Raw genomic sequence first — 18,639 nt, forward strand, 5'->3', positions numbered from 1 at the left:
CAGCATTTTGGTCAAATGTACTAATATATTTGGATTTGTACACCGTATAGGGCGCTAAATGTAATGTTATGTAATGTAATGTTAAGCCAAGGGGGGTTAACAGATGTTTATAAAATGTAACCAGTTTGTATCTAAATCTGATTCCATTCCAAAGACTAATCATGACCTAATTTCTTGCCTGCTATTAATGGCCAACGTAGCCTATCTATAATACGGCCTATCTCTATTTTAATTCGGTGCACTGACTAATATTTATCGCGTGTGAATTATGAATCTGTATAAAGTGTAAGGCTAATGACTCGGTGTTTTCCCCCCCTGAGGAATCGATTCACTCATCATCACTTAGCCTACTGGCACAAATGACTTATGATCATAAACAAATTTCGGTCGTGAATATTTGTGGGATTTTTTTTTATCATTAAACTCATAACACATCGCCTACTGTAATAAAGATATGTTGGACAAACCAGTTGAGGAATCTGAATGAATCTTTCTGCTAAACGGTTTCAAAAGATTCGAGTCACTGGGATGAATCGATATCCCCACCCTGTTCATGCAGGGGACGATTCGGTACCAAATAAGGGCATGAGCTCGAGCGTTTGAAGTGACGTCAGTGAGATGGATGGATGGAGGAAAAAGGCGTCTTTTCGCTCAGAGGCAGGAGCAAATGTGCAGGGGGTATAGAGTGTGCTGAAATTGAGAATTAACGTTAGTGTAGTAGACCATAATCTCGTTACATAAGCCTTCATTGAATGCGCATTCGTCCGTTCATTCGCGTTAATCCGTTATTCCACACATTATTCCGAAAACACTTGTGGCGTTCGTCAGAGCGGGAGAACTTGGATACGTTTCTATTTCTCGAGATGAGGAGAACCAAGTTCATTTTATCGAGTCACTAGAAGAAAATACTCCGCGTGTGCTTCTGTCTGCTTCTGTGTCTATGTCCAGTGGTGACGACCCGCCGACGCGGTTTCCACCACAACACCCGGGAAAAGAAAAGAGAGAAATCAAGGTGATAGAGCACCAGACTCACCCTATCTGGTTTTCCGAGCCGAAGATAAATACCATTTCCACAGATATCCACACGCCTCTGCAGACATGGAGGCGGCGAGTTTGGCACAAGGGGTCGCGAGCCCGCTAAGCCCGCGTGAGGGAATGATCAAGAACGTGAGCCTGGAGTCGCTCCAGCTGTGCGAAAGAGACGGTAAGAAACCGCTGGAACACACACTGAGTGATTGTAAACTTGACAGTTTTATCTACGCCTGTTTCCCTCTAATAACACATATTTTTTTTTATAAAGGGACATGTTTGTCATGTATTGAGCGCTTAAAAGACAGTAGTAATACAGGATTATATTGATGTAGACAATCCTGTTACATCCATGAAAAGCGGAATAGTGAGACATGGCAGGCTGCCTTTGTGTGTGCTGGCTGTGGTATCTCAGAGTGAAATCTCAAATGTCTGTGTGAGGGTTTCATTTCAGCACCATGGACACTACCCTCTCACAGTCATTTGAGAGAGGGTAGTTCCCTTTTAATCTCGTTTTATTTTCAGTCAGTCAAGCTGAAACCGAGAACCCGGTATTGTAAACATAATATATATATATATATATATATATATATATATATATATATATATATATATATATATATATATATATATATATATATATTATTTAATATATGTATTTAAATTATATAAATATAATATCCCTAAACTGTTTAAGTATGTTGATGTGGCAGGGGGTGAGGGTCTTTAACGGTGTGGTTTTTAGCACACAAATAACACATGCACTCGACTTGATGGTTTTAGACTTCATGGCAGAAGGTGAAGCATGAGCTTGCACACACACTGAGCAAGACCCATATTGGGAGGAACGTGCTGTGGCCTTCAAATGTACTATAGATGCTTGAAATAGAGGCTTGCATGAGGATGCAGTATTTGCATTTCATCTGATCCCTGCCTGTATGTCTCCATCTCATTTTGTTCATCTGGAATTGCAAGCTTATGAATATAAATCCATTTTAACTGAAGGAAGCACCTTTGTCTTTTTCATAAGCGTTACAATCATCAGTGTTTCAATTGTGAGCGTGTGTTTGACAATGCCAAAATGTGTCAATCCTCTTTAGAAATGACTGAAGCAACAACCTGCAGATACACAATTTGGCAGCCTTCAGAAGAATGCAGCGTTCCTCTAAGGGTAGCACAATGACTCACCAGGTTTTTGAGAGGGAGGTCATGTTTTTATCCTCCCTGCATGAATGTATTTGAATCAGCATTAGCCTGAATGGATTGCTGTGCTGGCAGCACATGCCTCTTATCTCTTTGAGTTGACACATGTACTTATCAGCGCTTGTTTCATTTTGTTTAATGGTAACAAACGGAGGGAGCGCATAATGCATTGTGTTTTTTAGGGTACTAACTGAACTCTCTAATTAGTTAACATGAGTGTGTTTCTCAGACATAAAAGAAAACATTCCCTTTAAACATCGTCCAGACTGCTCACCTGTTCGGATGTCCTAACCAAACACAGCTGTATCTGATCTTAAGAATCCTTATTTAGGATCTTTACAAGACGATGTTTTGGAGGTTTGAAAATTATGCTATAAAAGAAGATTTTAGCTTACACATGCATTCGGATGATGTTAGCGCTGGCTAATGCTAACCCATCAGCTGAGTGCGCAGTGTAAATATCTAAATCAGATTAGCTAGATGGCTGAATCTGTGCCATGCAGGACTTTGAACACCCTTGGAAACTCCTTTGTAACACATGATCAAATACATTTAGAGAAATGTTGCACAAATTACATAAAGATTAAGTTGGTAAAGTGAGCCTATATCGAAGGACTAATTAAAAAATTGTAGATTTGATCCCAGTTAGAGGTGACTGGTGAACTTTTTTTCACCATTGTGCCCTTGAGCAAGGGATAGGAGTATACGGGATGCATTGTATGTTTAATGTGAGGCTATGATGTGTACAATGAGTGAAATATAAGAAAATTAACAAACATTGAACTCTCTGAACAAATCACAACTGTTTAAAAGGAAAGGAAACATCAAGGAAAGACATTTGTTTTTAATTGAAATGGAATTACAGACATACATGCTTAATTAATAGGGAGACTGCTTGTAAAATCATTCTCTAATTAAATGCAAAGCTTTCATTCTGCATGATTAAGTGCTGTAATGATTATATGTTGCTTGTGGCTTATCTTGAGTTCATTTCCCTACCCTAGAGAAGCTCATAAACTAGAAAACAGCAGCCTACACTACCATTATATTATGTACGCAGCGCTCCTTGTGAGCTCTGCAGCTCATCTCAGCAAAAGTTAATTGCAAAGTAAATGTGTTTGCCTTTATTGCTTGCGGAGAAAAACAGATTATGTTCAGAGAAAAATGTTCCCACACATATTTGAAAAAGTATGACGAGCTACAAAAGTATGTTCTATATAGTATGAATGTGTGTAGTGTGTGTGATTATGAATATAATCTGGACGTACTACATTCGCCAAGTTGTCATTATCAATCACAAATCATTTCCTGTGGCCTCATGGGATAGTAAAGTGTCCATCGTATGCACACTTCAGAATCTTGCCCGAAGTAGTAGGCTACGTCACCCAGGTAATTCTTGCCTACTCTTTTATGAGTACTGTGAATTTGGACATACTTCTATTGTCTCATAATGTTTTTCGCCTTCTATTGGGAAATCTATCTATCTATCTATCTATCTATCTATCTATCTATCTATCTATCTATCTATCTATCTATCTATCTATCTATCTATCTATCTATCTATCTATCTCTCTCTCTCTCTCTCTCTCTCTCTATATATATATATATATATATATATATATATATATATATATACCGATCAGGCATAACATTATGACCTAATATTGTGTTGGTTCCCCTTTTGCTGCCTAAACCCTTGAAGGTGTGCTGAGGTATCTGGCACCAAGATGTTAGCAGCAGATCCTTTAAGTTCTGTAAGTTGTGAGGTGGGGCCTCCATGGATCGGACTTGTTGGTTCAGCACATCCCACAGATGCTCAATTGGATTGAGATTTGGGGAAACCATTCCTGAACCATGTTTGCTTTGTGGCAGGGCACATTATCCTGCTGAAAGAGGCCACAGCCACCAGGGAATACCGTTTCCATGAAAGGCTGTACATGGTCTGCAACAATGCTTAGGTAGGTGGTACGTGTCAAAGTAACATCCACATGGACGGCAGGACCCAATGTTTCCCAGCAGAACATTGCCCAAAGCATCACACTGTCTCCGTCGGCTTGCCTTATTCTCATAGTGCATCCTGGTTCCATGTGTTCCCCAGGTAAGCGACGCACACGCACCCGGCCATTCACGTGATGTAAAAGAAAACGTGATTCATCAGACCAGGCCACCTTCTTACATTGTTTCGGTCCAGTTCTGATGCTCACGTGGCCACTTTTGGCGGTGGACTGGGGTCAGCATTCCTGCTTCTAACACATCAACTTTGAGGACAAAATGTTCACTTGCTGCCTAGTATATCCCACCCAATAACAGGTGCTGTGATTATTCACTTCACCTGTCAGTGGTCATAATGTTATGCCTAATTGGTGTATATATATATATATAATATTTTCATCATAATTGGGAATAAATTAGCCTCGGACTAAACTGTTAAAAATATGAATTTGCTGCCCTGCAAAGCTTGTTAATGATAAATGTGGGTATTAATGTTATACAGTTCAATGTGCATTTTGGAATGGGTCCATAGCTCATTAAACAAACCCTAAACCCTGATAAGCTAGCATTCTTCCACAATAAAGAGACTATTGCAGCTTGAAGGTGCGATCTCGCTCTGCATTTATAGCTCATACAGGAGACGAGCCTTGTTTTAATTCACAAGGTCCACTACTCTTTTGTAGTCACGTTTGTCCACATTAAGACCTCACTATAGTTTTAGATTGTGTGGTTAACTGAGTGTGTGGTTTTTGTCTGTACAGTTGGGACGTTTCTGTTTTGTTTTGTTATGTAACACTGCCGTTTTCTGGGTAAGCTGCTCACACAAGCTGCTCGGATAATCTTGGGTATTTAAGTGTTTGTAAAGGATATATGCTGTATGGTGATACTTCGATTTATTTGATATTTCTGATGTTTTAGTACTCTAGGTTATGTTGTGTGTTGAAGGCTTTAAATAGACTATGGTACTACAGGAGGCATTTATCCCTTATTATAGTCAGATATAGAACCAGATCCTCCATGTTTTTCCTTCCTCTAACCCTCTCTCATGATTGAGCAGGTTCTGCCTGTACTCTCCTACATGTTTCACTTTGTTGTCTGTATATATACACTTCTGTTCAAAGTTTCTGATCAGAAATGTTTTTTAGCATTTTTAATTTTTTAATGTTACAGAAATGTTGTAATCTTTTGTAACATTATAAAGGTCTTTACTGTCACTTTCGATCAATTTAATGCATCCTTGCTGAACAAAAGTATTAATCTTACTCCACATTTTTTAATGGTAGTGCATGATATATAAAATCTGTCAGCTTTTTGGGGGAAAAAAATCTAGAAGCTTTCTATTTGAATGTTATAAATATGCCTGTATAAATATTTATCTTCCAGCACGGTCTCTTCTCTCAATTCCTGATCTGACTTTTGTTTACGATATTACAAGACCAAAACTTAAATGCTGATCACTGTAAAGGTTCTACCCATCTTCCTCTTTAAATTATGGTACATTGATTAATGGCCTTGATTTGTTTCCATGGAAACTGCAGTCTTTGTTAAAGACCTGTGGGTGTGTTTTGAAGCTGGCACTTTAGTAGAGAGATGCATTCTGCTGGTCTTGTTTTTAGTTAAAAGTAAAGTAATATGATTTTATTGTGAGTTATTTTACCCACTGTTTGACTAAAGCTTCAATAAGAATGTATTAATATTTGCTGAAAATACAAGAGTTTGTTTATGCTGAACATATGGCACGTCGAACCAGTTTCTTAAAGCATGAAGGAAAGCAGATTCTGTAGTGAGATGATGTCTGATGAACACACATGTGTTGTTTGTGTAAGGGAGGCTGTTAGCAGAGGCGGGGTTTGGAGGGGGTAGTTCTGGCAGGGCCAGTGTTGGTATTGTGCAGGAACATTTCTATAACTGAGCTGAGTCTTGTGAGTACCAGTATTTTCATATAAGACTTTTCACGGTTATATTTGTACATGTCTTCTTGGAATACCCTTTCTTTCTTTTGCTTTATATCTCATTAGTGACACTTTAACAACGTGGTGGGTGACGGGGCATTTTCTTTCTTTTTTTTTTTGTCCAAAACTATGAAACTCTCTTCCCTCTGAGATTAGACATGCAAAATTCTTTAGTGTCTTTACATCTTTACATTAAAACTTATTTTTTAGGGTTTCTTTGTATGTGATTATAATTGTTATTATTCCATATTGTATTATTCTTACATTGATTTGATAGCATGATTTCCCCCTGTATATTGTATTATTTTTATTTTATTCTTGTAAACCGCTTTGAGATGCAAATTTGATTTATTATTATTGTGACTTATTATATAACAAATATGGCTTTTTATCTCACAATGTGACTTTAAATCTCAAAATTTTGACTTTATTTCTCACAATTTTGACTTTATTGCTTATTTTGAGCTATTTCTCATAATGACATCTTTATATCTTTGAATTTCTTATTTAAGATTTTATCTCACAATTAACTTTTTTACTTTTTACGCAAAGACAGAAACAGGCTTTCATATGATTGCGCTTTGGTAAACGGAGTTCTGTGGCCATTTTCATAACATAAGCAGAGTTGCATGAAATAAATATTCAAAAGTTTGAGATCGATAAGATTTTCTTCATGTTTTTTAAAAGAATCTCTTACGCTCACCAAGGCTTATTTGATTTTAAAAATCAGTAAAAGCAGCAGTCTTGTGAAATATTATTTATAAAATATTGATATATATGATATATTTAAAAATGTGTTCCTGTGATGGCAAAGCTGAATTTTCAGCATCATTACATGATCTTTCAGAAATCTAATATGCTGATTTTCAGGATTATTTGATGAATAGAAAGTGCAAAAGAACAACATTTAACTGAAACAGAACATTATATGAAACAAGCTTTTAACTTTATAAATGTCGTTCATGTCACTTTTGTTCAATTTAAAGTGACCTTGCTGAATAAAAGTATTAATTTCTTTCAACAAAAACAAAAAATCTTATTGACCCCAAACTTTTTTGAAAGTTAGTGCTCACTAATTAATTTAGTGAATAGGCATCTGCTCATGAAACCTGCAATAAACAGGATAATTTGTGATTATTATACTCTTTAAGTTCATGTTAGAGTAACTTCTTTCCAGAGGAATATGTCAGCAGTAGTAAAGAAATCAGTTTAGGAGAGAAAGGGCTCGGTGTTTAGTTAACAATGAACTGAGGGTGCTTATTGTACAGTGTAATGAAGCGTTATCATGACCCCATTCATGGTTTTAAGAGGCGGATCAATTCTCACTGTGGTTTGTTTAGTGTGTGTGTGTGTGTGTGTGTGTGTGTGTGTGTGTGTGTGTGTGTGTGTGTGTGTGTGTGTGTGTGTGTGTGTGTGTGTCATTCTGGAATCCCACATTCCTGTTGTGCATCTCTGGACTATAAGATAACACAGTGCCCACACTGTAGTCATGCCAATACAACACAGCACATTTCTCACTCTCTGTGTGATTGTGTATGTGGGTTGGAGGCTATAGTCATGTGTAACAATATTTATAGAGAAACACTATCAATATTTTATTTCAGTCGATATCCTTTCTTTCTGTCAGGTAAAGCTGAAGACACTGGAGTGGTAGGAATGGAGGAGTTACCTGTTGCCCGCAACATCAAGATCAGTAACATCACCTGTGACTCCTTTAAGATCTGCTGGGATATGGATCCCCACACCAAAGAGAAGATCACACATTACTTTATTGACCTTAACAAGAAGGAGACCAAGAACTCTAACAAATTCAAACACAAGGTACTCAATGATTCAGTTCACAACACAAATGATTTACATACGTTGACATTTCTCAACAGAGCCTTGCCTGGAGTTTTAAAGTTTTTAATAGTTGTTTTATAATAAATGGCTTTATTTGCTTTGTCTGTGAGAGAGGTTTAGCATCAATTGGCTCTGTTTTTCGTCATAACTAAAAAATATATAACATTTACTAAATATTAAGTTCTTTCCTTGTTCACTCTTGCTCTCTGTCTTTAGGATGTGCCTACAAAGCTTGTTGCTAAGGCAGTCCCATTGCCCATGACAGTGCGAGGCCATTGGTTCCTGAGTCCACGGACAGAATACACTGTTGCCGTGCAAACAGCTTCCAAACAGACCGACGGAGACTATGCCATATCAGAATGGAGTGACATTGTTGAGTTTTGCACAGCAGGTTAATCAGCCAAGCACACACTTAAATATAAAAGACAACATAATACATGGCTAGTTTGTTTATATACAGTCATGTGAAAAAGAAAGGACACCCTATTGAATTCTATGGTTTTATGTATCAGGACATAATAAAAAAATCATCTGGTTGTCGGCAGGTCTTAAAATTAGGTAAATACAACCTCAGATGAACAACAACACATGACGTATAACACCGTTTCATGGTTTATTTAACAAAAACTAGGCATTAATTGTTCATCAGCAAGGGTGACCAACTCTATAAAAGCAGAAGTTTTGACAGTTTGGTCTGGACATTCAGGTTAACACAATGCCAGGGAGGAAAGATGTCCGCAATGATCTTAGGGAAGCAATTATTGCTGCCATCAATCTGGAAAGGATTATACAGCCATTTCTAAACTATTTAAAGTCCATCATTCTACAGTGAGGAAGATTAATCACAAATGGAAAACATTTAAGACAGTTGCCAATCTTCCCAGGAGTGGACATCCCAGCAAATTCACTCCAAGGTCAGACCATGCAGTGCTCAGAGAAACTGCAAAACACCCAAGAGCTACACCTCAGATTCTACAGGCCTCAGTTAACATGTTAAATGTCATGACAGTACAAGTAGAAAAAGACTGAACTAGTATGGCATGTTTGGAAAGGTTGCCAGGAGAAACTTCTTCTCTCTAAAAAGAACACATCAGCACGGCTTAGGTTTGCAAAGTTCTATCTGAACAAACCACTAAACCAAAAGTGGAGATGTTTGGCCATAATGCACAGCGCCACTTTGGTGAAAACCAAACAGCATATCAGCACAAAGACCTCAAAAAGTCAAGCACGATGGTGGAGGGGTGATGATTTGGGCTTGTTTTGCAGCCACAGGACCTGGGCACCTCGCAGTCATTGAGTCGACCATGGGTCAAATGTGAGGCCATCTGTCCGACAGCTAAAACATGGCCGAAATTGGGTCATACAACAGGACAATGATCCCAAGAACACCAGCAAATCTACAACAAAATGGCTGAAAAAGAAAAGCGTCAAGGTGTTGCACTGTCCCAGCCAAAGTCCAGACCTCACCCTGATTGAAATTCTGTGGCAGGACCTTAAGAGACCTGTGCAGTGTGCATAAACAAATGCCCACAAACCTCAAAGAAATTAAGCAATGTTGTAAAGTAGAGTGGACAAAAATTCCTCCAGAACAATGTGAGAGACTTAGTTATTGTTGCTAAATGTGGTTCTACAAGCAATTGAATCATAGGGTGTACTTAGTTGGTCACACATGGTTTCTCCTTTTTGTTAAATAAATAATGACGCAGTGTTATATGTCATGTGTTGTTGTTCTTCTGAGGTTGTATTAATCTAATTTTAAAAGGGTGTCCTTTCTTTTTCACATGACTGTAGCTCATTTAATAATACACAATGGCAATTTGCTGCAGATTTACATAATAACATAAATAATAAAATGAAATTAATACCCAACACCAAAATAACTGACTGTGAGAGAAAACAGATAAGAAAACTCAATGTTATGCAACTGCTCAGCTTTTTAGGTAGATAACATTGATCAAATTGCGAAGACTAATGAAAATTGATGACAAATAAAAATAATTCCCTTCGTTTTTCTAGATTATTCCTCTGTGCATTTGACGCAGCTGTTGCAGAAGGCTGAAGTCATTGCTGGCAGGATGCTCAAGTTCTCCGTCTTTTACCGGAATCAGCATGAGGAATACTTCCAACACTGCAGGTGATTCAGGAAAAAAAGACCTCAGTAAAAATGCTTATGATATGAGAAAGGGAAGGGAAAGAGATGAATGCTGGTGGAGGAAGACGATGACAATCTTTCTGTGCTGTAGAGATTCAGCTCATCGTTAGGAAGCAAACAGCTCCCTCGTGTGGAATAAAGTCCTCAATAATTGGCCAGGTTTCATTCAAATGTGTGGGGTTGATCAAAAAGTGACAGTAAAAACTTTTTCAATGTTACAAAACATTTCCATTTCAAATAAACACTGAAAGACATGCTTTCTACAAAGATATTAAGCAGCAGAACATTAGAAATGTTTCTTGAGCACCAAATCAGTAAATCACATTTCACAATATTACTGCTTTCACTGTATTTTTGATCAAATAAATGCAGACTCAGTGAGCAAGACATTTCCAAAAACATTGTAAAAAATCTTACCCCAAGCCTTTAAACAGTGTAATGAAAAAATGTAAAGTAATTAAGAAATGTCTCTCTTTCTCTCACAGAGATGTTCTTGGCGGTCGTATGATGCCTTCAGTAAAGGATAACAGCGGTAGTCACGGTTCACCTCTCAGCGGTAAACTGGAGGGGATCGTCTTCAGCTGCAACACAGAGTTCAACACAGGTCAGCCCCCGCAGGATTCCCCGTACGGCCGTGTCCGCTTCCAGGTGCCCGCCGAGGTTCTGTTCACCCCTGACACGCGCGTTTACTTCGGGGATTTCTACTGCATGTATACTGCCTATCATTACGTTATCCTCGTCCTGGCTCCTCGGGGCTCGAGCGGCGACCTTTACTGCAGCGATCGCCTCCCAGAGCTGGATGTGACGAACAACCGCTTTCTGACACGAGTGTGCGGGGAGGATGGGCGGGTGGTGTTTCAGCATGCGCAGGATGTGATTCTGGAGCTGATTTATACTGATCCGGTGCCGCTGGCACAGGGGTCCGTCTCTCAGATCAGCGGCCACCAGTTGATGAGCTTGTCGACTATCAACGCCAAGAAAGACCCCAGCTGCAAGACCTGCAACATCAGCGTTGGCCGCTAACTTTGCCACACACTCGCACACTGACCCAATTGTGCATAGGCTATAACAAAAATCCGAAGACCTCCTGAACAACTGAACAAATCAGACCCCTCAAAATGGTATGTTACAGAACCAGAACCAGAAACAGATGAACCCCAAGAAAAATAGCCCCGCAATATATGTCCATGTGGCGCTCAAACCCCTTGGGGGCTTCCCAAAATCCCAGCTTATGCTAGAAAATTCCGTGCTATGAAAATAATTATTGTGTAACAGAAGAAAGTAAGACAAAAAACAGATTCAAGGTTAAAAAAAAAAGATAGTATATCAAGACAAAAAAACAAAAGCAAGAGTAAAAGCTACTTTTCCAAAAACTTGAATCCCACTGTGAAACTTTCATATGTGTTCTTGGTGCTTTTTCTGCTCGGTAATTAGACCCCAGCCCTGTTCATCCTCAAACCATTTGTGACCATTTTTGAACACGCAAAGATGTCCTTCTCAGTTTCTGCAAAGGCTGTCAAACCGCCCGTGTTTCTAATGTCAGACCTGTACTGCATGAAGTCTGACCCTTTAAGCATCTACAGTACATACCTCAGCCTTTAAACTCTCTATATGGGGATTTTCTTCTCTCTCACAGATCATTTGCCCTTTGGCCACTTGCACTTCTATGTGCCCGCTCTATTCACCCTTGACATGCGCCTCTGAGGACTTGTACTGCATGTGCAGTATACTACCTATCATTACATTATCCAAATGGAACTGCTTTAAGAGTTTTATGCCAACCAGTCCTTTAAGCACCTGCCACCTCAGCCTTTAAACCTCTTTTACCCTCAGTCTTTTCATGTTCTACTCTGATCGCAGTTCTCCTTTAACCTTTCTTACTCATTGAACATGGTATTTTGATGATCTTGTTTCATGACGTTTGGTTTTTAGAGAACGTGTGTTGCAGTAGTAATGGTGTATGTTGATTCCTGATAGAACATCAAGCAGTGAGTAGAACTGATTTGTCTAAAACATATCCTTAACAAATCCATTGCAGGACACGGCTCTGACCAGGTTCTTGAGGGTTTGCACTGTCCTATTAGAGGCCCTCTGGTGGTGAAAAAGATCACAGACGCATGCCTAAGATGTTGTGCTGTACTGTATCTGAACTTGTTACTTGTTCCTTAAGCTCCAAAAATAGAAGGCAGTCACAATTTCTGAAAACTCTTAGCTGCCAGTACCCTAAAACCGGTGGTCGACATGTAGCTTTTGCTCAAAACGTTGAAAATATGTTATTTTTTACCCACTATAATCAATTCTACACTCTATATTCTCATACACTACAGTTCAAAAGTTTGGGTTCAATGTTTCTGAAAGAAGTCTCTTATGCTCACCAAGGCTGCATTTATTTGTTGTGAAATATTTTTAGATTATTATTTATTCCTGTGATGGCAAAGCTTGAATTTTCAGCATTATTACTCCAGTCTTCAGTGTCACATGATCTTTCAGAAATCATTCTAATATGATGATTTGGTGCTCAAGAAACATTTGTCATTATTATCAGTGTTGAAAACAGCTGCTTTGTGAAAAACAGTGATCAATTTTTCAAACAGAATTTTTGGATAAATGGATAAATGTCTTTACTATCACTTTTGGTCAGTTTAATGCATACTTGCTAAATAAAAGTATTAATTTCTTAATATGAATTACTACATCCAAACTTTTGAACAGTAGAGAGTGTGTTTTGTGTTTTCTGGGAGTTCGATTATATATATGGGTGTGCGTGTGTGTGTGTCTGCACGTTTTGTTTATACACTGTATGTGTATGTAAGTGTGTGAACGGATTAGACGTGAGTGTGCTGTGTCAGCTGGAGATGTGAGCGTTTGACTGATAAGCAACTCCCATTTACTTAGCTCAAGAATTTGAAATACTCTTGTCTTTTGGCAGAGGAAGTCTGTCATATCTCTGTGAACTTCAATAGAGAAGAAGGGATGAAAATGAAACAAAAAAATGTGTTTGACTCCACACATTCATGCCTCTTTTTCATCCCCTTTCACCAATCTTACCCTGTAGAAAACAATAGTTCAACTTTGGACTCATGCCCAGGTCAAGCGACTCGTGCACCCAAATCAAGTTCCCGCCGTGTGAATGTGCCTCAAACTGACAGACATGTTCAGTAAATATATTTTTGTTTTTCTTGTTGCCATGTTTATGAATTACCAAAATGTGACTGTTCAATAAAGATCATCCTTCAGAATGAGACTATACTGTGTGTGTTTACTATACAGTATACCCACCAATCTTTGAGATCATTTTTCTCCAACAATCACTTTTTCAGTTATCCAATCATTTTTATACCTTATAAGCTTTACATATTTATAGAGTTTATAGATTTATTCAGCTTTCCAAATATAAACTTGTAGGCATGTTGTACAAAGCAATATGTACAGTACAAACATACATACAAAATATATTGTTGTTAAATAAACACAACAAAGATATAAAATGACTAAAACCTCCAACAGATTTTTATTTTACAAAAATTCTCCTGATATAAAAAAATAAAACGTGCATATTAACCATGCCAATGAAAAAATCTGTTTTCATAACTATTTTCATAACATAAATGAGCAGGTGGGTGGAGCGTGAAACATAAAATAAACTGTTAAGCTTTCAGTTTTCTCAGTTCTGTGTTCCGTATTATCATTTATGGTGAAGATGTAGAGATTCTCGGGTCATTAATGTTGCTTGTAGTAGTTCATTCTGCATTCTTCATCCACGTTGGTCTCTCAACATCCCATAATATACAAGTTTCCTTGCGTACGTAAATCATTTTTAATTAGAAACATTTGATCTGACTCCCTAGACTCATCCCTGGCCTATACCGACCTTGACTATAGAGAGAAGCATTATTTGCAAGTTGTTTCTCACAGCATTTGCAGATTAAACTTGAAACAAGAGTCAGAGGTGAGATAAAAAAAACAATATATCTGAGTTTTTTACCAAGAGTGTGATGGAAGGAGTGGGCCTGTGCTCAGTAGTTATCTGAGACCTTGAATTTGTCAGTCAAAAATCATCAGTCAAGATCTAACCCTTATGGCATAACCTCAGTTGGGCAGTGACCTGCTTGACACCTTCAGATTTTGTCACCTTTACATTCTCAATAAGCAATTACTTTGTACTCCTCCCCTAATCCCTCTGTCAAAAGCATCATATATTGAGTATCAATAAAGGTAGAGAGTCTGTTTTTATTCAATACAAAGACTAATTTACGCACATATACTGTACATGTCAAAAACAAAATGTATCTTTCATGATTAAACGTTTATCTCTGTAATCTCTAACATGTGAGTAAAAAAAAAAATTATACACAGGAAAATAATATTTTATATACACTCACCTAAAGGATTATTAGGAACACCTGTTCAATTTCTCATTAATGCAATTATCTAATCAACCAATCACATGGCAGTTGCTTCAATGCATTAAGGGGTGTGTTCCTGGTCAAGACAATCTCCTGAACTCCAAACTGAATGTCAGAATGGGACAGAAAGGTGATTTAAGCAATTTTGAGCGTGGCATGGTTGTTGGTGCCAGACAGGCCAGTCTGAGTATTTCACAATCTGCTCAGTTACTGGGATTAACGCACAACCATTTCTAGGGTTTACAAAGAATGGTGTGAAAAGGGAAAAACATCCAGTTTGTGGCAGTCCTGTGGGCGAAAATGCCTTGTTGATGCTAGAGGTCAGAGGAGAATGGGCCGACTGATTCAAGCTGATAGAAGAGCAACTTTGACTGAAATAACCACTCGTTACAACCGAGGTATGCAGCAAAATATTTGTGAAGCCACAACACGCACAACCTTGAGGCGGATGGGCTACAACAGCAGAAGACCCCACCGGGTACCACTCATTTCCACTACAAATAGGAAAAAGAGGCTACAATTTGCACGAGTTCACCAAAATTGGACAGTTGAAGACTGGAAAAATGTTGCCTGGTCTGATGAGTCTCGATTTCTGTTGAGACATTCAGATGGTAGAGTCAGAATTTGGCGTGAACAGAATGAGAACATGGATCCATCATGCCTTGTTACCACTGTGCAGGCTGGTGGTGGTGGTGTAATGGTGTGGGGGATGTTTTCTTGGCACACTTTAGGCCCCTTAGTGCCAATTGGGCATCGTTTAAATGCCACGGCCTACCTGAGCATTTTTTCTGACCATGTCCATCCCTTTATGACCACCATGTACCCATCCTCTGATGGCTACTTCCAGCAGGATAATGCACCATGTCACAAAGCTCGAATCATTTCAAATTGGTTTCTTGAACATGACAATGAGTTCACTGTACTAAAATGGCCCCCACAGTCACCAGATCTCAACCCAATAGAGCATCTTTGGGATGTGGTGGAACGGGAGCTTCGTGCCCTGGATGTGCATCCCACAAATCTCCATCAACTGCAAGATGCTATCCTATCAATATGGTGTATATATATATATATATGTGTGTGTGTGTGTGTGTGTGTGTGTGTGTGTGTGTGTGTGTGTGTGTGTGTGTGTGTGTGTGTGTGTGTGTGTGTGTGTTTATACACCGAACAGGCATAACATTATGATTTTTCACTTTGTAATATAAAACAAGAATTCTCACCGTTTGTCAAAATGACCTTGGTGTGTTCTTAGGATTGCGTCCGCCTAGGCCGTCGTACTGTCTGTAAGACAACTCTCCTTCCCTCAATCACAGGGTTGAGCCTCAGATCCACTGTCTGGGGATGGTCAATCAGTTGTCCCAGTCATGACGGTCATCAGCTTAGCAATCCCATACGAAGGGAACACGGATTTTCTCTTCATCACGGCACCTGTTAGTGGGTGGGATATATTAGAGAGCAAGTGAACATTTTGTCCTCAAAGTTGATGTGTTAGAAGCAGGAAAAATGGGCAAGCATAAGGATTTGAGCAAAGGTTTGTTGCGTATGGGGCTGCATAGCCGCAGACCAGTCAGGGTGCCCATGCTGACCCCGGTCTACTGCCAAAAGGGCCAACAGTGGGCACATGAGCATCAGAACTGGACCACAGAGAAATGGAAGACGGTGGCCTGGTCTGATGAATCACGTTTTCTTTTACATCACGTGAATGGCCGGGTGCGTGTGCGTCGCTTACCTGGGGAACACATGGCACCAGGATGCACTATGAGAATAAGGCAAGCCGACGGAGGCAGTGTGATGCTTTGGGCAATGTTCTGCTGGGAAACCTTGGGTACTGCCGTCCATGTGGATGTTACTTTGACACGTACTACCTACCTAAGCATTGTTGCAGACCATGTACACCCTTTCATGGAAACGGTATTCCCTGGTGGCTGTGGCCTCTTTCAGCAGGATAATGCGCCCTGCCACAAAGCAAACATGGTTCAGAAAAGGTTTGAGGACCACAAAGAGTTTTAGGTGTTGGATTGGCCTCCAAATTCCCCACCTCTCAATACAATCGAGAATCTGTGGGATGTGCTAAACAAACAGGTCTGATTCATGGAGGCCCCACCTCGCAAACTACAGGGCTTAAAGGATCTGGTGCTAACATCTTGGTGCCAGATACCTCTGCACACCTTCAGGGGTTTAGTGGAGTCCATGCCTCAATGGGTCAGGGCAGTTTTGGGGGACCAACACAATATTAGTCATAATGTTATGCCTGATCAGTATATATGTGTGTGTGTGTGTGTGTGTGTGTGTGTGTGTGTGTGTGTGTGTGTGTGTGTGTGTGTGTGTGTGTGTGTGTGTGTGTGTGTGTGTGTGTGTGTGTGTGTGTGTGTGTGTGTGTGTGTGTGTGTGTGTGTGTGTGTGTGTGTGTGTGTGTGTGTGTGTGTGTGTGTGTTTTAATCTTTTGAATTTGCCTTTTTATACATTTCTATTTACCTTTGATACATTTTTATTTCAGTCTTAGTATTTCAGTGTAAACTTCTTTTGCTTTAGTTTTTCATCCAGTATTTAGATTTGATTGTATTTCAGCTTTATTTAAATTAACGAAAAGCTTTTTCAGTTTAGTTAACAGCGACAATACTTCTAAAAAAAGCATTGTTTACAGCAGTTTAACAAATACTGCACTTATGGTTTCACTTTGTCATAAAATATTATTGTTTGTGAATTTTTGCTTAGTAAAGAATAGCCTTCTCTTCCTATCAGAGCAAATGTTAACATAATACTTGGGTCACAGATTCAACTCCCTTTGCCAAATGAGTCTCCAGTGATGCTGAGCTTTCTGCCAGATGGTGGGAACTGTATATGTGAGGTAGAGAAGGCATTTCTTCAACTCCCTTATCCAGAGAAATATTACATCAGCTGACTCTGGCACATTCATTGTGAGTGAAAAAGGCACTAGCAGGACCAGAAACGTGGTGATTGTTCAGCTCTTCGGTGTTGGTATGTTGAAGAACAAGACATAGCACTATCACAGTATCTTGATTTTTACTAAATATGGCTTCTGTATCTCACTGAATATTGCCTTTTTCTTTTTAAAGGAACTGAGAAGGTCACTTCTGATGGACTTTTTAGTCCAATAGCAGCTGCAGCAGTGGGAGTAAGTCTGTTGTTTCTTGTACTAATTTCTGGATATGTATTTCATAAGCAACAACAGTTAAACAGATTCCCAAAACATGGGACAGAAAGAAAAAAAAACAGGGGAAAGGGAGCAGAGAAAGGGTAGAAGTCATCACATAATGAAGGATCTGTCAGCTCCAATAAAAGTGTCATCATACCTTGGAGTTTTCTTCTCTGAAATGTGTTATTTAAGCTCAGAATTTCATAATGAAATCTAAAAAATAATCTTAAAAAAAACACTGGCCATATTATATAGTGTTTACTTTTTTTTTTTTTTTAAGTTAGAGTGATTCTTAGAAGGTACACAAACAATCTGTCATGCTTTCTACAAATGCATTCTTTATGGTATAGCCTAAATATTTTTACGTACTTTATGGATACCAATGTATGAGGTTTTATATATGGTGCAATGGCAGATTTAAAAATGAAAATATTATAATAACAGCAAACTTTCATCAGATGTTGTATTAGACTGATGAATTGTTTTAATGTTTTGTCTTTGAACTAAATTCAGCTAGTGTTACCATTGTAACATTTTGCATTTGTCATGTTTGATAAATTAATATACAGTTATTATGCTCTATATATGTGCCCTATTAATAAGTTCTACTTCTAATTATCATTATTATTTGAGTATATTACTTCCTACATATTTTATATGTGAAATAACTGACAATATATACAGTGTATATGTAATATAATCTGTACTGAACTGCCATTGTTGCTGTTTTGTAATAAATTGACATAATGCAATATTCACTGCATTGTTGTTGTTTTTATTAAACCTTAAAGCAATAAAAATGAACATTTTTACAGATAAGATTTGAATTGACCGTAAAGACTGATAGCAGTTTAAAAAAACTTTTACAAACTTAAAATGATTATGACTGGATTGATTTCTCAAGAT

General features: G+C 38.5%; 1 protein-coding gene across 2 annotated transcripts; it reads left to right on the top strand.

Annotated features, from left to right (window-relative positions):
- The first annotated feature begins 606 nt into the window (after positions 1 to 606).
- On the top strand, positions 607 to 13,407 carry phyhipla (phytanoyl-CoA 2-hydroxylase interacting protein-like a). 2 transcript variants are annotated; one of them, XM_079833094.1, is made up of 5 exons: positions 607 to 1,204; positions 7,804 to 7,997; positions 8,235 to 8,409; positions 10,035 to 10,152; positions 10,656 to 13,407. In XM_079833094.1, exons 1-5 carry the CDS (start codon positions 1,099 to 1,101, stop codon positions 11,191 to 11,193), a joined length of 1,131 nt encoding a protein of 376 aa, XP_079689220.1. In that variant the 5' UTR covers positions 607 to 1,098; the 3' UTR covers positions 11,194 to 13,407. The 2 variants fall into 2 exon arrangements, with proteins under 2 accessions (XP_079689220.1, XP_079689221.1); XM_079833095.1 differs by lacking the exon at positions 607 to 1,204 and adding an exon at positions 6,113 to 6,146 and having other exon boundaries at positions 10,656 to 11,477.
- Positions 13,408 to 18,639: the final 5,232 nt, after the last annotated feature.

This window comes from Gobio gobio (assembly GCF_949357685.1).
Source record: "Gobio gobio genome assembly, chromosome: 13".
Lineage (NCBI taxonomy): Eukaryota > Metazoa > Chordata > Actinopteri > Cypriniformes > Gobionidae > Gobio > Gobio gobio.